At 36.3% G+C, this 24,958-nt stretch overlaps 1 protein-coding gene across 6 annotated transcripts in view; it reads right to left on the bottom strand.

Moving 5' to 3' along the window:
- Positions 1-24,958, bottom strand: part of HIPK3 (homeodomain interacting protein kinase 3) — a 91,221-nt gene that overhangs the window by 37,990 nt on the left and 28,273 nt on the right. For all 6 annotated transcript variants that reach the window (XM_042959171.1, XM_042959174.1, XM_042959173.1 and 3 more), the window contains exon 2: positions 22,615-23,713. In XM_042959171.1, the coding sequence (XP_042815105.1) occupies positions 22,615-23,711 (1,097 nt within the window). In that variant the 5' untranslated portion in view covers positions 23,712-23,713. The remainder of the gene's footprint in view (positions 1-22,614; positions 23,714-24,958) is intronic.

Below are 24,958 nucleotides of genomic sequence, written 5' to 3'. Positions count from 1 at the left end.
AGAAAAGCTGCAAAATAATACAAAGAATTCTTCAACCAGATTCCCCAAATGTTAACATTTTGCCACATTTGTATTATCCTCTTTTATGTACATACACAAATATAATTTTTCTGAATCATCTGAAAGTTGCAGACACTGTAACCCTTTACCCCTAAATACTTGATTTAGTGTGTACTTCATAAAAACAAGGACAATCTCTTACACAGCCACAGTGTATTTGTCAAAATCAGAAAATTAATATTAATACAATACTATTACTCAGATTTTGCCAATATTCCCAAGAAATGCCTTCCTTTATATCAAACAAAATTTTTAAAACTAAGTAAACCCCAAATCCATGTCTCTTTAGTTTCACTTATCTGAAATAGCTCCTCAACATCTTTGTGGTTTTCCTGATAACTGTCATCTTTGAAGAATACAGACCAGTTATTTTCTAGAATGGACCTCAATTTGTGTTCATTTCATGTTTCCTCACAAGGTTATCTATTTTCAGCAGGAATACCACAGGAGTGATGCTATCTCACACTTAAAAGCATATTTGGGGGGGGGGGGGGAAGCACATATTAAAAAACATATTACTACCATCAGTTTTTTCAAGGAATATTTATTGATACTTTTCAGATAGATTGTTATGTGCTGGTATAATCAAGTGACTATAAACTTTGGAGTAACAGAAGAGAATTCAAATCCCATATCTGGTAGTTACTTACAAAACTCTAGGCCTTAGGCATGTTATAAATGTCATTGCCACCTCAACTCATGCATTTGCAAATGAGGGATACACTTGCCTTTCCAGATTACTGTAACAATAAAATCAAGTACTTGGCACATAATTAATAACCCTTCCCCCAAAAAACATCTGAAGTTGACTGCTTGAGTGATTTTCCCAAGGTCACAGGGTCAATGAATGGTGATGCCAAAACAGAACTTGGGTTTAACCAATAAATCTCATAAGAAATAAAATGTGCCTTCTACAAGGAGTAGTGTTAATATTTATGCATGTGTCTTATCTTCTCTATTAAGAAGAATATAAGGTTCTTAATTATCAGGAGCTGCCTCTCACTGGGTTTGATACTTTATATAGCCCCTGGCAGACAGAGTATTTTATAAACAGAAGTCACTTCTTAAAGATGTATGCAATGAACACAAAATACTCCATTAGACACCATGCCCCCAAATACATGCCATTTTAATATACATTTTAAATTAAATTATCCGGTATTTGATAACCTACAAAATGTCCAACTACGTTCAGCAACTTCTGTACCTAGTACAACAGAATTTAAGTGAATGTGAAAATATGAAACACCCACATACACATATTTTCCTCTACATACTTTCCTACCAGAACCATATATCCCAACAAATAACCATCCCAAAGGACTGCCAGAACTCAGTAAGACGCCTTCAAATATATTGAATTATATTCCACCTAATAAAAGAAAATGGAAGGGTACTAATTAGCTGCTATCAGATTAATACCCTCAGCAAGACCAACTACAAAAACTGGATCAAACACACACACACAACAACTGTGTCAGTGGCTTTTGGGTGACAGTGATATGTCACTTTAGGATCATCAACTGTAACAAATTTGGGGTGCCGAGGTGGCTCAGTCGGGTAAGCCTCTGACTCCTGATTTCAGCTCAGGTCATGATCTCATGGTTCGTGGGATCAAGCACTGTGGAGGCTGCCTGCTTGGGGATTCTCACTCTTTCTCTCTCTGCCCCTCCCAGCTTGCGCTTGCACGTGTGCTCTCTTACTAAATAAATAAATAAACAAACAAACAAACAAACAAACTTTAAAAAGAAATTACAACAAAATTGTAACAAATGTACTGATGTGGCTGAGGGGGCAGGGGAGTCAGAGCGGGAGAGGTTGTACTAAGGGGTATGGAAACTGTATCTCCTGCTCAATTTTGCTGTCAACGTAAAACAGTTCTAAGAAATAAAGTCTACTGTTAAAAAAAAATTGTGTGAAGTCATCAGAGAGCAAACAAAACAGCTAGGACTTGAGGGAACAAAAATCCCAGAGCAAAGAGAAACTGATTATTAAAGTTGGCCTTACATTTCCTTAAGGTAGTCACCAACTGACAGTCAAACATAGAGGCTGAACAGAAAAGAGTGGCCTAAATTTAGCCTACAGCTATTCCACTGAGCTGGGAAAACAAAATCTGGAATTCAGAATCAGCCAAGGAAGAGGGGCCATGGTGGATACTCCAGGCTTTTCAAATGAAACCATAAAGGGCTATATCCTAGGAACAAGGACAAACAGGACCGTTCTCTGTAGTAGTCACACGTAGTTACTGCGCGCTTGAGGTGTGGCTAACGTGACTGAGGAAAAGAATTTTTAAGTTTATTTAATATTAATTAATTTAAATTTAAGCCTAAACAGCCATGAGTGATTAGAGCTACCATAATGAACAGCACAGCTCAAGAATTTTTCATACCCAAGATCAAGTACTAAAGAAACAAACAAAAAACGTTACCAGCCAAATAGGAAATAAAATCAGATGTAAAGAAAGAAAAGGAGAAAAAATTCAATAGAAGCCTTATAGTTATATAGCCAATGAAATTATATTTTTAATTTTTTTTTTTTTTTTTTAGTTTTTTCATTTTTGAGAGACAGAGACAATGCAAGCGGGGCTGGGGCAGAGACAGAAGGAGACACAGAATCTGAAGCAGGCTCCCCGGCTCTGAGCTGACAGCATAGAGCCTGACATGGGACTTGAACTCAAGAGCCGTGAAATTATGACCTGAGCTGAAGTCGGTCACTTAACCAACTGAGCCACCCAGGCACCCCTTATAGCCAGTGAAATTATTACAGGGACTTTATTTTTTTTTTTTATTTTTTTTTTTTTAACATTTATTTATTTTTGAGACAGAGAGAGACAGAGCATGAACAGGGGAGGCAGAGAGAGAGGGAGACACAGAATCTGAAACGGGCTCCAGGCTCTGAGCTGTCAGCACAGAGCCCGACGCGGGGCTCCAACTCACGGACCGTGAGATCATGACCTGAGCTGAAGTCGGACGCTTAACCGATCAAGCCACCCAGGCGCCCCCTACAGGGACTTTAAAATAACAATAGAAATGTTCAAGAAAATTTCACCATAAAACTGGAATTTACTTTTTAAAATAGCAAATTCTTGATTTCTAAATACAATTCCCCCACTAAAAAGAACTAAGTCTCCCAAGAGAGATGACTGATTAAATGTGGGGAAAGTATAAGGTGGGCATGGAAATCTTCTGGTGCCAGAAAATCACTCAGCAACAAAAGAAATTATCTACTAATATAAAATACCAACAAATCACAAAATCATTATATTGAAATATAACCTTAGATAAAAAGGAGTACATGCTGTATTGTTTCATTTTTATTAAGTTCTAGAACAGAAAAAAGTAATCTGTAGTGAAAAAACTCAGATCAGTAGTTACATATGGAAGGGGCAAGAGTGAGAGACAAGACCAAATGGGAAGGGACATGAGGGAAATTTGTGGGGTGATGGTAGTATTCTATTATTTTGATAGGAATTTGGGTTACACAGGTGTATGTATGCATTTGTCAAAACTCACTAAATGGTATACTTAAGATTTGTGCAGTTTCCTATATAAAAAACTTACTTCAAAAAAAAGAATCATAGGGGTGCCTGGGTGGATCAGTTGGTTAAGCATCTGACTCTTGATTTCAGCTCAGGTCATGACCTCACAGTTCATGGGATTGAGCCCCACGTCAGGCTCTGCACTGACCACATGGAGCCTGCTTGGGACTCTCTCCCTCTCTGCTCCTCCCCCACTCTCTCTCTCTCTCTCTCAAAATAAATAAACTTTAAAAAAAAAACCATAAATATTGAGCTATTTTAATTTTTTTAAACTTTTTAATGTTTATTTTGACAGAGAGACAGAGAGAGAGCAGGGGAAAGGCAGAGAGAGAGGGAGACAGAATCTGAAGCAGGCTCCAGGCTCTGAGCTGTCAGCACAAAGCCCAACACAGGGCTCAAACTCACAAACTGTGAGATCATGACCTGAGCCGAAGTTGGATGCTCAACTGATTGAACCACCCAGGCGTGCCTCAAGCTATTTTATGATTGACATGCTTCAGTGTTCAGTGGTACAATGTGCTAATGTCTACAACTTACTTTGAATTACCTTATTAAATAAAGATGGAATGAGTAGAAAAATACCTATGATAAAGACAATGTAGCAAAATGTTAATTGTAGAATCTAGGTGGTCAGGTATATGCATGTTCACTATATAATCCTTTTAACCTATTTGTAAGTTTGAAAAGTTTCACATTAAAATATTAAGGGCAGGATTTCAACATAGGCCAAGCAGAATTCAACACACACACCTCAGAGTCAACTGCTTAAACCAAAAACAAAAAAACAAAAAACAAAAACAAAAACAAACAAACCTTAAATGTAGCCACAGAGGGAAAAAAGGACTTGTCATCCACAAAAGAGCCAATCTGCTATGGAAATAATGGAAAGCCAAAATATAACAGGATAACATCTTTAAAGTGCTTTAAACATACCTGGGGAAACATACCTGGGGAAACATACCTGGGGAAAATATACTTCAGAAATTAAAATATTTTTTGCATAACTCACATATTCTAAAATTCATCTAGAAATGCAAAGGAGCAGAAACAAGGCTTTGAAGAACAAGCAGGAGGACTATCAGTTATGGTAATGACACTGTGGTACTGGTGCAAGAAGAGACAAAATAAGGACAGGGCATCATGGAGAGTCCAAAAACACCCACACTAATAAACCCACAGCTGGTTTATGACGAAGTTGTCACTGCTACGCAGCAGAATAATAAATGGTGCTCCGTTTAAGGGATATCCACGTGGGGGAAAATGTACCTTAATTGTTACCTCATACGATACACAAAAATCAATTCCAGATGGATGGCAGATCTAACTAAATGTAATGGTAAACCAATAAAGCTTTTGAGGCACCTGGGTGGCTCAATGGGTTGGGCACCCGACTTCGGCTTAGGTCATGATCTCACAGTCCGTGAGTTCAAGCCCCATGTCGTGCTCTGTGCTGACAGCTCAGAGCCTGGAACCTGCTTCAGATTCTGTCTCCCTCTCTTTCTGCCTGTCCCCTGCTCGCACTTGGTCTCTTTCTCTCTCTCAAAAATAAAAAATTAAAATTAAAATTAAAAAAAATAGTAAATCTTTTAAAAGAAAATATAGGAGGGGTGCCTGAGTGGCTCAGTCGGTTAAGCATACAACTCCAGCTCAGGTTATGATCTCTCGGTTCACAAGTTCGAGCCCTGCATGGGCTCTGTGCTGACAGATCTGGGGCCTGGAGCCTGCTTCAGACTCTGTGTCTCCCTCTCTCTCTCTCTGCCTCTCCCCCACTCATGCTGAGAATTTCTTAAATAGGACAAAAATTCTACTAATCTGAAGGAGAATTTTGAAAAATAAAGCAATACCAAGGAGTTTGGGGTACCAACACCCATGCAGTCAAAATAACTTTTGACTTCCCAAGAACTTAACAACTAATAATAACTAATAAAGCTTTTACGATAATATAGTTCATAAATAGGTATTTTGTGTTATACACACACACACACACACAATATTCTCCTAATAAAGTAAACTACAGAAAAATAAAATGTTATTAAGAAAATCATAAGGAAGATGGGGTGCCTGGCTGGCTCAATTGGTAGAACATGTAACTCTTGATCTCAAGGTTGTAAGTTCGAGCCCTACACTGGGTGTAGAGATGACTTAAAAATAAAATATTTTTAAAAAATCATAAGGAAGAGAAAACAAATTTACAGTACTGTACCATGTTCATCAAAAAAAAATCCGCAAAAGTGGACTTGTGCAGTTCAAACCCATGTTGTTCAAGGGCCAACTATATATTAAAATAAGATCATGTATTAAATTGGTCCATGTATTCACCTAAGTCAGCTCTAAGAAAGTGAAAAAGAAAGCCACAGAATGGAAGAAGACATTTCTCCAAAAGATTTCATATTGAGAATAAACACTTTAAAAACCACAAATGAGGGGTGCTTGGGTGGCTCAGCTGGTTAAGCCTACAACTCTTGACTTCAGCTCAGGTCATGATCTCACAGTTCTTAGGATCAAGCACCGCGTTGGGCTCTACACAGAACCTTCTTGGGATTCTCTCTCTTCCTCTCTCTCTGCTCCTCCCCCACTCTCTGTCCCAAAATAAATAAACATTAAAAAAAGAAGAAGAATGAGACAGTCAAGCAAATAGAAAATCAGACAAAAGAAACTTCACAAAATAGAACATCCAAATAGTCAATAACCTTGACATGGGTAGTGGTTATAAGGGTTAGTTCACATTGCAATTATGAAGCTGTAAATTTTAGATTTATACACTTTATACTATCTTCTACTTTAATAAAAGTTTACAAAAAATGACAGATTAGCCATTATTAACACAAAGTCAATTACTTCACATAAGCTTTCAAAGGTTCTGCTCTGCGGGGTAACAGCAGGACATACACACAATGTAAGCCATCACGGAACAACTGGGAGACTCCCTACCATCTTGTTACCATTGCGTAATTTTCCTTTAAACCATACACTCTTTTATTTTTAATAGCTTCTACTTATAGGGTGTATACAATCTCCCAAGACTGTATTGAGTGCTTCACCTGCATTGTGGAGTTTAACCTTCACAAGAACCTTTGAGGTAGCTATTAGCATCATTATTTTACAGATGAGTAAACTGAGGCTCAGAAAGGTTAAACAATTTGCTCTAGTTGACATATTAAGTGGCAGAACAGGAATTATGAACCTGTGAATAAATACGGTAGCATAATTTGTTACTTGGCATTATTTAGCAGCAAACATTAAGTACACTGTTTATTTTTTTAAATTCTACCCGTCTTTGAAAATACTTTAGGGGTGCCACGGTGGCTCAGCCGGTTGAGTGTCCGACTTCAGCTCAGGTCATGATCCCGTGGTCTGGGAGTTCGAGCCCCACGTCAGGCTCCGTGTTAACGGCTTGGAGCCTGGAGCCTGCTTCGGATTCTGTGTCTCTCTAACTGTTCCTCCCCCACTCGCTCTCTGTCTCTCTGTCTCTCTCAAAAACAAACATTAAAAAAAATTTTTTTTAAAAAGAAAATACTTTATATTCAATGCCTCATATGAACTACTGAAAAGTCTCAGGTTTTCCTGTAATCCCTAAAAAGAACACCATCATATCAAAAACACTATATACTGCGTAAAGGCCTGTTACTAATTCAACGACATTCTCCTAGCAGTTACATGTTAATGAGAAGCAATTCAGAGCAAACAAAACCTTCAAAAGATTCACACACATACTTCTTTCATGTTACACAGTTCCCCACCAAACTACGCAAATATAAATTCTCTCAATGAGTTTATCCCTTCTAAACACTTCTAAAAGTATTTTGTTTTTAAAAGGTTTTCCTGTTTTCAGATGACTTTCACCAATTGACTGACTGATTTCACCGACCAAATGCCAAATTCTACAATTACATTTTACCATTTATAAAGAAGCTATATCCTTAGATTTAAAGAAGCGAGCAGGGGAGAGGGGGAAGGAATCTCAAACAGGCTCCACACTCAGTGCGGAGCCCAATATGTGGCTTGATCCCATGACCCTGGGATCGTGACCTGAGCCCAAACTAAGAGTTGGTCACTCAACTAACTAAACCACCCAAGCACTCCAAAGAATAATTTTATTATTACTTTGCTATTACTAAAAATCAAATATACCCATATTAATACATGTAAAAATTAAGAGTTACTTATAAACGCTGATATACCAATTCTCATTTAGGTAGACTGGATTTCAGTTGCCTCTTCTATAAGAAGTTAGACTAAATGTCTATGTAAATGTTTCCAGCTCTAAAATTATTTGCTTCTGGGGCACCTGGGTGGCTCAGTTGGTTAAGCGTCCGACTTGGGCTCAGGTCATGATCTCGAAGTCTGTGAGTTCGAGCCCCATGTTGGGCTCTGTGCTAACAGCTCAAAGCCTGGAGCCTGCTTTGGATTCTGTGTCTCCTCCTCTCTCTGTCCCTCCCATGCTCATGCTCCATCTCTGTCTCTTAATAATAAACATTAAAAAAATTTTTTTAATAAAATTATTTGCTTCCACATCACAATAACTTTAATACAACTATTTTATTTTTAGAACTGTTGATCATTAGTTTAGCCTTTAGGAAGGAAAGAGGGAAAAAATACACATTTACAATGCCGGGGAGCATTCTGCTACAATATGAAATGGCTCCACACCACAGAAGAGAGTGGACAGAGACTCCTGATACAGGAAAAGAGATATAGGGCTTGTGTTATCAAGGTGCGTACTAGAAAATCTACTGAAAAGTTACCAAATGCTTCCTAAGCATACATTTTTAAAGTATTTGAGTCACTTTTTTGATTACTCTGTCAGCTTTTTCCAGTTGTACAGGGCTATTTCAAGGCCAAAGGCACACCATAATCTCGATACCACTGCCATTAGGTTTCCAAGAGGTCGTTAGTTTGTGACATTTGCTGGTAAGTACACCCTCATATTAGGAACTAGGGGGTAAGAAAGAGCAAAGTAGTAAAAAAAAAAAAAAAAAATCTTCCAAGTACACATCTGTGTGCACTTCTGTCATCTCTTAAACCAACCCGTAACACATGTCCAACAACACAGGATAAACTGCAAAAGGCAGAGACTATAGGTCAAAAAATTACTTTCTAATCTAGCACAGAAGTCCAGACCAGAACAAGGCACATGAAGTGTGGCAAATTGACATGTGAGGACATTTCAAAAGTAAAATCAATAGGATTTGGTCACACAGTGACTAGACATTGAGCAGGAAACCTAAACAAACCAAAAAACCCAAAGTTTCCAACAATGAGGAGCAGGGAAAATGATTCTTTAATAATCTTGTTATGGTAATATGAGAAGATGAGAAGACTCTGGGAGAAAGATGAATCTTTGAACATGAGTTAGAAACATCCAGAGACTGTCCAAGGAAATAACTAAAAACAGAAATTAGGTGTTCAAAGGGGGGCCAGGTACCTAACTGACCTGAAAGGTAGGTATCTACCTCCTACCTTCAGGAAGGTATCTGAACGCTTACCATATTAAACAAACTGAAGTCATGGAGGAGAGTTAAGATCTCCAAGAGGGGAATATATTAAATGAGAAGAGAGTACAGGACTGAACCCAATAGAATGTATTCATTTAAGAGGTTAAAAAAAAAAAAAAAAAGAACAAGAAAGTTTGTCAGAGAAGTGAAAGAAGAATCTGAGGGTACAGTGTTTAGGAACCAACAAAGAAAGTTTCAGTAAAAAAAAAGACTAACAGCACTGAATGACAGAGGTCCAGCCAGATGTGGACTTAAAAAAAAAAAATCAAATTTGGTGATTAACAAATAAATCACCAGTGTCCTTCAAGAGAGGAGTTTCAGGAATATGAGGGAAAATCCCTGGAGAAAGAGCATGGAAAAGCGGAGAGGCAGGACTGAGTTCAAATCACAGCTCTGCCACTTATTAGCTGTGTTAAGCAAGTTGCTTACCATATCTGAATCTCAAATTCCCTCTTTGTAAAATGTAAGTATTACCATTTGTCATGGTTGTTGTATGGGTAAGGGATAGTTAAGAAAAGTTTCTAGCACAGTGGCTGGTACTAAGCAGCCAATAAATGTGGTGATTGTTATACGAAACCTGTTTATCTTTACATTTTCATTGCCCATACAAAAGAGTGTCTACCAGTGTAATATTAAGACAGAAAACTTTTTTTTTTTCATGTAGTGCAGGTGATAAAAAAATTAAAACTTGATTTTGGTTTTGCCTATTTAAGCTAACAATTTGAAAGACCAGAAATATCCTTATAATGACAAGAATTTGAAAAAAGGGGGGTGGAGCATTTTTCACACACTACTGGGTGAGATTATAAACTCAAGTAGTATGTTTCTGGAAGAAACTATGGCAGTGCCCACCAGCAAAATGTAACATAACCTTTTTGACCCAACAAATCTTCTAGAAATGTTGTGGAAATGTACCTAACAAGTGTCCCAGGACATACAAGAAAGATCCCTGTGGCATTATCAGAAAACAAAATGACATCAGAGAGAACTGCTTGAAGGATACAATACATTATAAAAATTATAATACAGAAACACAACACTAAGGGGGGGAATGCTCCTGCTTTGCTTCACAGCCTTCTCGATTATGGAATTTTTTTCCGATAGTAAGCATCCATTACTTTGTAATTAAAAATTAAATCAAATAATTTTTAATTTAGTACACTGGCTTTTAGATCAGTATATTCAAAATTTTTTTATAATTCAGTGTTTTCTCACAAAAGAAACGTTTGTTCTTTTTAATGTCAAAGTTTAACTCATTAGATCTCTCTCCTAAGTAATACAATCTCACCACACCAGCTGATACCTAAATTATTCACTGGCCACCAAACTTGTACTCTTCTGTGGCAGCAGGTACTCTGTTAATAATAGCCACGGTGATGAATTCCATTCACAGGAAAATGCTGAAGACTCCGAAACAAACAAGCACATACATTCTGAGGTGTGTGTGAGGTTGGGACTGATACCATTACATTACACTCTATTACAGTACATTCATCAGACAGACAATGTGTACCTTTAACACAAAGCTATACAGCACAAGGGGGGAGAAAGCTGATAACCTCTGAAATTAAAGGCTTTTCAACATAAAAAAAAAAAAATCACAAAAATATAACTACCACATGATGCAGCCATCCCACTCCTGGGTCCATAGAGAAAAGAACTGAAAGTTGGGTCTTGAAGACCTATTTGTACACTCGTGTTGATAGCAGCTCTTTTCAAGATAGCCAAGAGGTGGAAGCAACCCAAATGTCCGGTGATAAAAGAATGGATGAACAAAATGTGGAATATACATACAATAGAATTTTTCAGCCTTAGAAAGAAAGGAAATCCTGACACATGCTACCACATGGATGAACACTGAGGACATTATGCTAAGTGAGATATACTAGTCACAAAAAGGCAAGGACTAAATGATTCTCCTTCTAGGAGATAATTAAAGTAAGTAGTCAAATTCATAAAAACAGTAAGTAGAATGGTGGTGACCAGGGGCTGAGGAGAGGGGGAAAAAGGGAGGTATTCAGTGGGTATAGATCTTCAAAATGTACAAGATGAAGTTCTAGAGCTCTGTTTTACAACAATGTGAACATACTTAATACTAATGAACTACCTGCTTAAAAATGTTCAAGATGAAAAAAATGCTTAAGATGACAAATATTACTTTATGTGTTTTTTCACAATAAAAAAATGAAAAAAAATTCCATTTTAAAAATAATTTTGGCCACCAAACTGTTAGGTCAAGATGACAGTACAGTTTACAAATTAGTTCAATTTGTTTTTTTTTAATATAGGGAGCTATATGGACAAATGTTTCAGAGTGAAATATGTAAAGGAAGGGATTACCTAAGTATAAAAATATTCTAATATTATACACCAATTTTTAGAAAGGCAATATTCCTTTCTAAATATTAACAAAATAGTAACATATCTAAAATTATAATTTGATGAAATACTTTCAAAACAAAATATTTTTCTTGATTCTCATTATCAGGATTTCCATTTTTCACCTATCAGAAATAAAAGATTGCCTAAAACTAAGTAAAAAACAAAAGAGGAGTTAATTAAAATTTGGAAAGCCTTTAAGCTAGACACCTTGATCTGAAAGTATTTGAGTGACTTATACCACTCAATCCATGAAACTAAAGGAAGTTAGTCACGGCTGCAAGTAGATATATTAATATCAAAAGGCTTCATGAAAAAAAAAATGAAAAAAAAAAAGGCTTCATGAAAGCTTAGTACATACAAGATCAAATTTCAATTCTACTTACTTAAATATTTTGAATCTTACACTTTGAGGGTTACACACCAAAAACCTCCTGCTTTTGATAAAAGCACTCTAGAAAACTACAGCATATTCCTTGGATTTTCTGATTCGTAAAATATTAAGAACTATAACTATTTTGGGCATTTAGTGTTTTTTTGTTTGTTTGTTTTTGTCAGCACTCATCACAGTAAGCACTCTTAATCTTTTTCACTTATTCCACCCAGCCCTCTCCCACCCACCCTTTGGCATCTAGTTTTAAAGTATTTAAGACTTAACTGTATTTATTTACTTTTACTACAGAAAACATCAAATACAGCTTATGTGTGAACCACCATCTACCAATAACCTAGCTTCAAAAATTACCAATGCATCAACAAAGACTGTCTAAAATTATAATTAATGGTTATCCACTAGGTGGTAGTAAGCAAACCCCAGATATATAATTTCACTTATAAACTTCAACATATAACTCTAAGGGATACTTAAAAATAATAACCACAATGCTATTATCACACATAAAAAAATCAGTAATTCCCTATATCATCTGACATCCAAATTTTCTCTATTGCCTTATAACTGTCTCTTTCACAGTTAATCTGTTCAATTAATATCTAAATGAGTTCACACATGAAGATTCTATTTAACAGTTTCATAGAATAATCTAGGGAAACATACACGGGGGGGGGGACCAAAGTATACAGTTAAACAAAAGCAAACTGCAAAACAATGTAATCTGTGAGTCTATTTTTATAAAAATGTTTATCTTAATACATGATAACAAAATGTAGTCATTTTAGTAGTCATACTAGCCATGATTTGGGGTTATTATAAAACAAATCAGCCTGAAATAAACCACTTTTTTTTTTTTTTAAAGAGAGAGAGCACACACGCACAAGCAGGGGAGAGAGAGAGAAAGAATAACAATCTCCACACTTAGCACAGAGCCTGACGTGGGGCTCAATCCCACAACCCTGGGATCATGGCCTAAGTCAAAATCAAGAGTTGGACACTTAACTGACTGAGCCACCGAGGCACCCCTGAAATCATTCAACTTTAAAAACAAAATGTGATTTAGCTTAAGAAAATTTCAAACGTTGTATTTCACTTCCTGAGATTCAGGTAGTCATGTCTAAAATACTGCTAATGGAGAGTTTTCCAGGTTACTTTGTTTTCCTTATTTGTTTTTACTCGTTTTTAATGAGGAGGTTTAACACATGGTGTTAAATATACATTTATATATAGAAATCCCCAGGAGTCAGGTGCATGTCTAAATTCACACACAATTTCAGTCCAACAAATATCATCAACCATACCAAAGCATTTTTCCCCCAGGTAGGTATGGGGAGTATCCTACTAAAGGCAAAATAACCACACTAACACCAAAAGGTATCTTAAATCTATCCATTTCTTTGCACTGCCACCACATCCTCTCTATGGATTACTTTAATGCCTCTTTCCTAATGGTTTTCCTACTCCTACTCTCATTCTGGTCCTCCTCCTCCTCCTCCAAATAGCAATTAAAGTGATTAAAACATAAACGATAGTGGCTACCCTACATCCTCAAATCACCCCTACTTTATCCACTCTACTACACTTAAGTCTCATTGGCAAGCTTTCAGATTCTCTATCAAACTCTTACCAATCTCAAGAGCTTCACACAGCTCTTTCTTTGCCCAAGGCTCTCAATTCCACTCACTCTGGTTGGTGGTCTCCCTTCAGGCCTCAGTTGAATATATCATGTCCTTAGAAATTTACCCTGTCCACCCAACCTAAAGTCCTTACAACTAACTAGCTGTCTGAAACAAAAAACAAAAAACATTAGATCCATACCTCAACAAATTATAAGAATAAACTTATAATAGATTAGAGATCTAAATACTTAAAATGTAATTCAGTAAGTACTAGAAGAGGGCAAATGTCTGGTTTTTTTTTAATGTTTATTTAATTTTGAGAGAGAGAGACAGAGAGAGAGAGAGACAGACAGACAGACTGAGCATGAGTGGGGGAAGGGTAGACAGAGACAGACACACACACACACACACACACACACACACACACACACGAAACCTGAAGCAGGCTCCAGGCTCTGAGCTGTCAGCACAGAGCCTAAGGGCTCAAACCCACAAACCATGACATCATGACCTGAGCTGAAGTCAGACGCTTAACTAACTGAGCCACCCAGACACCCTGGTAAATGCCTCCTTGAATTAGCATGGGAAAAGGTTTTCTAACCACGACTTAAAATCCACAAGCAATAAAAGGGAAGATAAAATTGATCACACACAAAAAAATTTTTACAAGGCAAACAAATAAACAAAAAGACATCAAAAAGTCAAAATGAAAAAAAAATGCAACATATATGACAAATAAAGGACTAATATTCCATATATGTAAGAGACCTTTAAAACTGGTAGACAAAGGGCCATGGTCAACTCTTAATACAAAAATAGGCAAAAGACATGAACAGAAAATCCACACTCACACAATTTTAAAATGACCCTTAAACACTCATTATGTCTCACTCATAATGAGAAATGAAAATTAAAACTACATAGATCTACCATTAGATTCGCAAAATTGTTAAATAGCATATTCTGCTGGCAATGCTGTAGAGAAACAGGCACTATCATATATTGCTGATGGGAATGCAAACTGGTACAGTTCTTACTGACAGAAATTTGGCAATATTTAACAAAACTATATATGCATTTACCTTTTGATTAAATAATCCCACTTCTGAAAATTTACCTTGAAGATACAACCTGAACAATACAAAATTATATATGCACAAAGCTATTCTTTTTTTTTTTTAATTTTTTTTTTTAACATTTATTCATCTTTGAAAGGCAGAGAGAGACAGAGCGTGAATGGGGGAGGGGCAGAGAGAAAGGGAGACACAGAAACAGAAGCAGGCTCCAAGTTCCGAGCTATCAGCACAGAGCCTGACACGGGGCTCGAACTCACGGACCGTGAGATCATGACCTGAGTCGAAGTCGGCCATTCATCCGACTGAGCCACCCAGGCACCCCACAAAGCTATTCTTTGTAATTGTAATTGGGAAACACTATGCCAATAACTAGGAAAGTGTCTGAATAAACTATGGTAATCCACAATAAAATAGAAAGATCTCTATGAACTGACATGAAGTGATTTCCAGGAATTACTGTTAAGGGAAAACAGCCAAGTGCAAACAGGTAGCTATAGTATGTTACCTTTCCTGTAAGAAAGGAAACAAAAAAATAGACATTTATCTGCTCACATAACCCCCTGCCAAACACAAACACACAAACCCACATGCAAAGAAGAAATTGAAAACTAATGATAATGGTTACCAAAAGGGATTAGGTAGGAATGAGGTGGGAAGGACAGAAAAGACGGAGTGACACTTCTGATGGTTTTAGCATGGTTCTGAGTTTTAGAACATTAATTAATGTTTCACATAGTCAAACAAAAAAGGACATGGGTGGATCCAAAATGAAATACAAAGAAATGAACTTAAATATATTTCAAGTAAACAATAATCACACACTGAAAAGCGGAGGTTTGAAGAAGAACCTAAGTAACTTAAAACACACTATTTTGACTACATGCTCCAAGTCTGTGGCTAAAGAATAAAAGAACTGTAAATAAATGTTGTACTCTGGTTAGTAAATTAGCAATGGTAGGGGTAGCAATACCAAAACTATGTTAAGTGTATTCTAGAACTGAACTAATAAGTAACATATTGTGGATAATGAGATCCAAATTTCCTGGAATTATAAAAGGGATTATAAATAAAGGAAGAAGGATAGAATGAACTCTGGAGGTATTAGAACTGGACATATCAGTATGAATTCATGGTTTTAACATATAGACAGACACAGAATTACACTAACACACACACACATTTTTTCTAGCTTCGCCACTCAAAGGGTCTAAAAGCAAGAACACCTTAGCACTAATGAACACATCTGACACTAGCATCCAGATTTTGGTTTTTAAACACCATTCTCCAATAAAAGGAACCAAAGCTCCTTAGAGAAATGGCCAATACCAGGGTTGGGGAAGGAAAGATACAAAGTCAGTATGGATCATCTTGTGGTACCGGAAAGTAAGCACTTAAATGGGGCCATGGCAAAGAGACACAGAAGCAAGCTTAACGTGGCCCCTGCTGGACAGTTTAGGACAATTATTCACTAAAAAAATAACAATAAGTAACAGATTATAACCCTTTGAATATGCATCCATGAATCCATGCAGAAACAAACTTAAAAACAAGTAAAGCTCTTCCTTATAAAAGAATTCCTTACAAAGGAAGGACAGAATTAGAAAATCATCATCTCACAGCCCCATACTTAAAAATATTTAAGGCCAAATTCACCAATGGATGGATGCTAAAACTGGTTCGTGAAAATTAGATGAGAAAACAGTATAGTTTTAAAGTATCTCTCCCCAAGATACTTATTAATTACAAAGAAAAAACACCTTATAGTGGAAAAATCTGGCAGTCACCACCTCAACAAAGTAATCATAGTTAACCAGTTGAGACAAAATGACATCATATGCCTCCCAATATGTGAGATCACAACATCACTTCTGTGTAGTCTAAAAATGCATAAATTGAAAACATCAGACAAACCAAAATTAAGGAGCATTCTACAAAACAACTATCCAGTGCTCAGGGTTATGGGGCGACTGGGTGGCTCAGCTGGTTAAACGTCCGACTTCGGCTCAGGTCATGATCTCGCGGTTTCTGAGTTCGAGCCTTGCATCAGGCTCTGTGCTAACAGCTGGCAGCCTGAAGCCTGCTTTAGATTCTGTCTCCCTCTCTCTCTGCCCCTCCCCAACTCACACTCTGTCTCTCTCAAAAATAAAATAAAAGGCAGGGAAGAGGGCACTTGTTGGGATGAGCACTGGATGTTATATGGACACCAATTTGACAATAAATTATATTAAGGGGGAAAAAATAAATTAAATTTAAAAAGAATTTTTTTTAAATAAACATTAAAAAAAATTTTTTTTAAGTGTCAGGGTTATGAAAGGCAAAGAAAAAACGAAGGAACTACTCCAGATGAGAGGACATTAAAGGGGCATACATGGCAAATGATGCACTGTGTGATCTTGTATTGAATTGTGGGCAGGAAAAAGGTCGTAAGTGAGAAAATGGTAAAACCTGAATACAGTCTATAACTAAGCTATACTAGTATTAAATAGATTTTAATTTCCTCAAATCAAATAGTATTTTGAGTGGTTCAAATAGTTCATCAAATCAAGAATACTGAATTGATGTTAACTGATGATGATTTTAATCATCATACTGGAGTTATGTAAGAGAATATCCTTATATTTAGGAAACACACATGGAAGTATTTAGAGGTAAAGGGGCCCACGGTCTGAAACTTACCCTCAAAAACAATGCAAGAAGAAAATATGTGTTACAGTGTACATAGAACCAAGAATGAGTGATAAAACTACAGTGGTAAAATTTTTAAATTTGAAACACTTAGAGAATCCAAATGAAAGGTATACAGGAATACTCTGTACTATTTTTGCAACTTTTTTATATGTCTAAAATTATTTCCAAGCAAAAAGTTAAAAAACAAAAACAAAAAAAGTAACTCCATCCTGGTATTCTCTGTCCCTGTTCCTTTCCCTAAGAGAGTACTACTTTACCTTTTTGGTTCTCTACCCATTAGATTACATGCACCATAATGGTTAGGTCTACATTTCTGCTCCTAAATGAATAACCAGCACCGAGCACAATACTTTACACTTTATATGCCCTAATTATCTTGGATTAAAGACTTAACTGTGTGCCATTTTACAGTTTTCTACTCATGAATCTTTCTGCTGATAACATTTTAAGAGGTCTCAATCAAATGATGGACATAAAATGTAAGGTATCTTGGGGCGCCTGGGTGGCTCAGTCAGTTGGGCGTCCGACTTCAGCTCAGGTCATGATCTCGCAGTCTGTGAGTTCGAGCCCCATGTTGCAGCTCGGAGCCTGGAGCCTGCTTCCCATTCTGTGTCTCCCTCTCTCTCTGCCCCTCCCCCGCTCATTCATTCTCTCTCTCTCTCTCTCTCTCTCTCAAAAATAAACATTAAAAAAAAAGTAGTGTATCTATACAATGGAATATTATGTAACAACAAAAAGAAATGAATTACTAATAACATGCTACAGCATGGATGAACCTTGAAAATGTTATGCTAAGTGAAAAAAAAAAAGTCAAAAAGGACCACATGAATACATTCATATAAAATGCTAAGAATGTGCAAATCTACAGAGACAGAAAGTATATTTGGGGCACCTGGATGGCTCAGTCAGTTAAGCATTCAACTCTTGATTTCAACTCAGATCATGATCTCTCAGTTCGCTGAGATCCAGCCCTGCATAGGGATCTGTGCTGACAGCGTGGAGCCTACTTGGGATTCTCTCTCTCCTTCTCTCTGCCCCTACCCTGCACATGCATGCTCTGTCTCTCAAAATAAATTTTTTTAAAAAGTAGATTTTTTTGTTGCCTAGGGCTTAGAGAATAGGGAGATTGGGGAAAGATGGCTAGGGGGTATGGGAAAGGGAGTTCTGCTGGGGGTAAAGACAATATTCTAAAATTGACCATGATGATGATGCACAACCACAAATATACTAAAAACCACTGAATTGTACACTTCAAATGGGTAAAGTTCATGGTACGTGAAATATATCTCAATAAAGTTGCTTAAAGAAAAACAACTTTAAGAGTCCTACCAAAATTTCTGGGGCGCTTGGATGGCTCAGTCGGTTAAGTGCCTGACTCTTGATTTCAGTTCAGGTCATGATCCCATGACTCACGGGATCAAGCTCCATGTTGGGCTCTGCGCTAACAGTGTGGAGCTTGCTTCAGATTCTCTCTCTCCTTCTCTCTCTGCCCCTCCCCTTCTTATGTTTTCTCTCTCAGAATAAATAAACATTAAAAAAAAAAAAGAGCCCTACCAAAATTTTTATTTGGAGAGAGAGAGAGAGAGAGAGAGAGAGAGAAAGAAAGAGAAAGGGAAATCTATGTCTATGGCCACCATGTATGGCACTGAAAACTACTTCATTATAGACTTTTGGAAATTTCAATTAAAACTTCTGTTAAAATGAAACCCCACTGACAACCTTTTATTCAGATTTCCAAATAAAAATAACTGTTTCATGATACAGAGAAGAAATTGCCAGGAATTTTAGCCAATACTGAGTTTTTTTAGGTAAGGGTGGTTTAGGGAAAGAGAACACTTTAATGCTAGTCAACCTAACTCCTTCTCTACTCTCAAAGCTCACACAGGGGTCATTTCTCCCTGGAAGCATCTTTGAATGCTCAAATTAGGTTAAGTGCTCTCCTCTGTACTCCCACAGCTCCCTGTACACCCCTGTACCTTAGGACTTCTTGAGACAAACTATTTTTCTCCTCTATCAAATTATGAAATCATGTTTAATCACATCTGTATTCCTAGCACAGTGCCAGCACATAAAAAGGACCCAACAAAAATTGAGTTAAACTTGGAGTGTGAATTTGGACCTGTTTGACTTCTATGAGCCTCAGTTTTAACCTATTCAAATAGGAATTCTACCAGTTGTCTTACCTAACTCATAGGGATGAGACATGAGAAACAAACTAGGAAATACAAATAAAAGCACCTGAAAAAAACGTAGTATACATACACAGTCTTCTATTATCATAGGAGCAACCTACATCAAGTATTAGTTATTACTGTATGGGTCATTCTCTGTACTTAATTTTGTTACAGGAACTTTGTCTTTGATACTTCTGGGTCTAAAAAGGCATAAGGGGATGGGGATACCCTAAACAAAAACTGATAAGCTTAAATTAATTGTTTCTCATTCATTACATACCATTCTGTCAACTATTACAGGCAAAATAGAAAGCATTCTGTACCACAACAACAATGAATGAATGCTAAATTACTCAGTAAACTACAACTGAGTTGTATACAACTCAGTATACAACTGCTTTTCAGGTTACTTTACAGCACACTTTCCAGTCTGTATGTTCTGAAATGACTCAAACCACAGGCTAGAATTCTATATTTAAGAGAAAAAGATTCATGACCCAAATGCTGCCACCGCACCTCAGAAACACAGCACCTTCTGCTGCTAAAACCTTTTATGCGTTCAAGAGCCCTGTGTGTTCTTGACAGAAACCATACTCATGCAGCTGAATTTAGAACATGCTGACCTTGAGCAAATCAATGCCCTTAGCATGTACTTCTGGCTTATATCACTGCAAGAGGTAGACAGCCTCACCATCTATAGTAGTCAACAATTTCTGGCCACTGTCCCCTGGCTATTTTAAGATATCTCAACACATTTCTGTGTTGCCCAGTTCAAAGAAACAGAATAACACATGAACCTATGTTTAAACACAAATCGTTTACCTTGGAACTTGGGGTATGTGTGTTCATACTGTGATTAGCTCAAAAATATTTAATTTGGTAAGTCTCCACTTCCTGCTTTCATTTTTTAAATACAACATATTTTTAACAAAAAGTTAAAAATCAAGTATAAGACACTTTTGCTTACTGTCTACTCAAATTTATAAGTAAACTTGGTAAAAAAACTAAGCCAAAATTGATGAACAAATATTGAAAAAGATTAATGGTTTACCTGCTATTTTCATGCAAAATTACACTAGATATTAAAACAGCACATGATTAAGGACTATGTGACACTTTCACCAGTCTACCTTAGTATTAACTCTTCTAACTCTTGGATCTAATTAGCATAAAGTCCTTTTAAAAGGTTTTTGTCCAAGCAACATAAATCAAAATGCTACTAGCAGAGTCCTTGTTTACAAATTAGAACCTCATTTTTTTTTTTTAACTCTAAACAAAGAATCTGCAATTTAGCAACTGTATGTATACCTTCTAAAATTCAGGTAAATTATCCACTTGAAATTTATATATATAAAAACAAATTCAAAACTTAGTAATTGTACTTAGCAATTATTCATAGCTTTTTTTTTTCTCATTCCCAACAGAAGCTAATATTTGTGCAAAGGCCCAATGCTAGAAATCAACATCATAAAATATTTAGCATTTCAGATTGCTTTTTAAAGGATTTCCTTTACTCCCTTGAAACATTTAATAAATGTTTAATAAATGTTCTCAAGTGTAAAAAATAAAGCTTTTTTTTTTCTCTCATCCAAAAGATTTCAATAAAGAAAAGGAGTATAGGTATCACACGGAGCTAAATCTGATACGCAGTATAATGCAGGACCCAAATAAAATGAAGTCATTTACTAACAAGTGAACTAAATATAGAGCCCAAGCAGCTGGAGCCTAGAGTTTATATAATATGCTAGCTGACAACTAAAAGCTCTTAAGACAGAACCCATAGAGTACAAAGGGAAGGGGAAAAAACACTACTCTTCTCATGCTGTTAAATAAGATTTTAAAATAATTATTCCAGCAAAAAAAAATGAACTAAAAACTAATCCTGTATTCCATTACATTAAAAAAAAATCTGTCAGAAATACAGAAGCTCAAATAAATGTAATTATATATTAAATAAGACTTAATACTGTAATACAACTACAAAGCTTTTAAATCATGTAAAAGGTTTTAAGAATAGTATCTAGCACTCTAATACCAAAAATCTTACAACCAGGAATATACTAAAGAATAATTAGACTATATTCCTAATTTCTAATATATATTTTAATAAATTGTCACTAAGTGATATATATGGGACTCCTTCTAAGAACCTACTAATGGCAGGGCATATATCTGGAGTTCATTTTTTGTAGTAGCTAATAAATTTCTCCTATATAGTGTCCTGGGTACTAAAGTATGTATTTGTAAGACACTAATCAGAATGAGAGGTATAGTAAAAAGGTAGATACAAAACCAGAAAAAAAACAACCCTTGCTGGGCCTAAATTTATAATCCTCATGTTCTAACAATCTTCAACAACAAACTGCATGTATCTGTCTATTCACTAACTTATAAAATGGCCAATATTGGCAAGCTCCTGTATTTGCCCACTGTTTTGGGGCTCTAGAGTATATTTCATTCTAGCTGAAATGAAAACAGTATCTCAAAATTATAAAACCATGAATCCAAAACCATTTTACATACTCAAGAAGATATTTTGAATCCTGGTAATCATTAGCCCTTAAGACTACATATTGACACTCCAAGCTAGCATTGTTATTAATCATGACACTATAGCACTTTATCAATATTTACATGGAAATTATTTTCTTTTTTAAATTCCACCCATAGCACCAACACCAAAATAACATTATCCATAACATATAGATGGAAGCATAATCAAACCTGTTATGGAAAAGTCGCCTAAACATTCAAGGCAGCCATGAAGTGTGTCTGAATCTCAGTATCACTAATCAAAATAACTTTTTGAATTCTTATCTAAGTATTCAGTCACATCTAATTACCTTTAATAAACTAGTTCTCTAAGTGCCAAAATACTCAAAGATATATACAAAAATTACTATGAACCCTTTCCCAACATTTGAAGACTTCTGTTTGATCATCATTAATAACCTATTATTCCTTCAGGTCATGGAACTTTGGCATGGAACTGCTGGGGAGATTTCTACTCTGTTTAGGCAGATTTTATGCCTAAATTTTAAAAATCTTCTTAACACCTCAAACCTAAACCAATCTTGTCTGGATTTATTTATTTACCCAAGCCATCTTTTTTACCATGTACACACAAAAAATTATTTCATTTAGCCAAAATTCAACATTTATTAAAGAGCCAAAAGGTAGTTGTCACCCACCTGTAGTACCGAGATTGTAGATATGTTGAACAAACAGTCTTTGATACATGACTGGCCGACCCAAAGTCTATCACCTTAACCCTGTATGGCTGCCGAACAGGATCCACCAGCATAATATTTTCTGGTTTGAGGTCAGCATGAATTAAACCAAGACTTTTCAATTTTTTCAGTGCAGTGGCCACTTGTTGAAGAATGGGTCGAATTACTTTTAGTGGCAGGGGGCTGAACTTATTTTGTTTCAAAAAGTCATACAAGTTTTGTTCCAGCATCTCAAAAACTAAACAAGTATGGTTACGGTGCTGAAAGCATTCATAAGCTCGTACAAAGTTATATTCATCAGCATTTTCAGTACTGAGTCTTGCTAATATGCTCACTTCTATTTGACCTTGACGTGCATAAGAAGGGTGATTCTTCAAAATTTTGATTGCTACAATTTCATTTGTCCCTCTTTTCCAGCATTTGACTACCTGGCCAAAAGTGCCTCGACCAAGAAAATCAAGGACTTCATAAGTATTTTTCATGGAGCATAAGACTTCATGCTGTACTAACTGATAGTCACCTTCTCCAGTGGTACAATTCTGTTTTGTTCCTGTGGTAGTTGTCACAACTGTCACTGGATTTCCCATGTTGGTTTGCAACATTGCAGGAAGTATGGACAATTCATCAACAATCTGCATTGCGCTGCTATGATTATCCAACTCCTCACTCTTGCGCTTCAATCCACATCGCTGGGGGCCTTCTAGGAAATTGAACCTGTGTCGCCACGCCCCAATCTGAGGTGCCTCCACTTGAGCTTGCTGTGCCTGAGCTGCTATGACCTTTGTAGCACCCGCAGTGTTTTTTAAAACAACAGCACTTGTCTGCAACGAAAAGTTGTGTCCTCGAGGTCTGTTAAATGGTATCTTTGTCTGAAAAACACTACCCTTCGTGGGAGGATGAGAATTTCCAATATTTTTACCATTCACATAGGTCCGTGGATAGTTTCTTTCCTGGAATACACAACTGCTTGGCTCTACTTTGAGTTTCTTCACACTACAAAAGGCACTTGACTGAGTTTGATAAACATACGGTGGGTAGACCAAGACTTGTGAGGCCATACCTGGGGTGGGGGGTGGGGGGGAGGGAGGAAAGAAAAAGACATTATTAACTACAAAAAAAAAAAATTGCTTTTAATTTTAAATCTCAAAGAAACTCTCAAGGGTCAAGTCAATAATTTATAAAAATAATTAAACTCCATTAAGATTTTTTTCCCTTAGAGAAGATTAGCATTTCAGTATCTCCATCTTAGCTAATTAATCCTTCAGCTATTTTCAGTATTGCATATAAGCCTGGGAATAAAAAACTGAATGCATTTAGTTAACCAAAAAATATCTACCAAGCAGCTGTAATGGCCAAGATATACCCTAGGAACTATGCCAACCATTTTTCTCCCAAAAGGGAAAAATACAGATCCCTTAACTATATACATTTGGCAAAGGTAAAGCATTCTATCACCAAATTATCATTTATGAACCAATGACAAGGAAAGAAAACATACACTGCATAAATAGAGTCACATTCCTTATAGCTAAAGTTCAAGAAATGCCCCAGAAAATATAATCAATTGTAAAAATTGTAAATAAGATATAGGTCCTTTGCATGATGTTCTCCTTACTTAATATCTTTTTCCACATCCACCCTTGTACACTTAAGTGGACTTCTTTACATTCAGATCAAAGTGATGCAATACCTTCTTGTTGAAGATTTACTTGGAACACACACTCGCCACTCACTCCCTAGGCCACAGTTGGGCATTCAGTGCTCAATAAAAGCTTCTATGTTCTTCTAATTAGCATTCATGACATGATATTACATTACACTCCAATTGTGAGTGTATCCATCAGTCTTTCACACTAGATCTGAAACAAGGTGCCCAGGATATAGAGTTGGTGCTCAATAAATATGAGTTGGTCAAATTAATTTTAAAATATTTCCACTCCCCACAATTTAAAAATCTATATTGTATTAACTGGGCAGTCTCATACTGTTTTAACAAATCAAACATCAATTCCTTAATTCAAAAACAACAGACTGCCATCACAGTATGTAATATATGTAAAATATTTAAAATATTAAGAGTTACCACCTATGGAAGGAATTACTATGCAGAGGTTTAATACATGCTTTATTTGCAATATTTTATTTAACCATATTAATATCTTCCCAATTTGCTGTTAAGAAAACTAAAACTCAAGAGGAATTAGGTAATTGGCCAAGGTCACATAGCTAGGGTGTAGTAAAAGAACAGGAAAATACATTGCCCTCTTGGGGCATAAATTTATGCCTCCTTCAACTTCCTAAATTT

Source organism: Panthera tigris, chromosome D1 (assembly GCF_018350195.1).
Source record: "Panthera tigris isolate Pti1 chromosome D1, P.tigris_Pti1_mat1.1, whole genome shotgun sequence".
NCBI lineage: Eukaryota > Metazoa > Chordata > Mammalia > Carnivora > Felidae > Panthera > Panthera tigris.
This window is presented reverse-complemented; position numbering and strand designations above follow the sequence as displayed.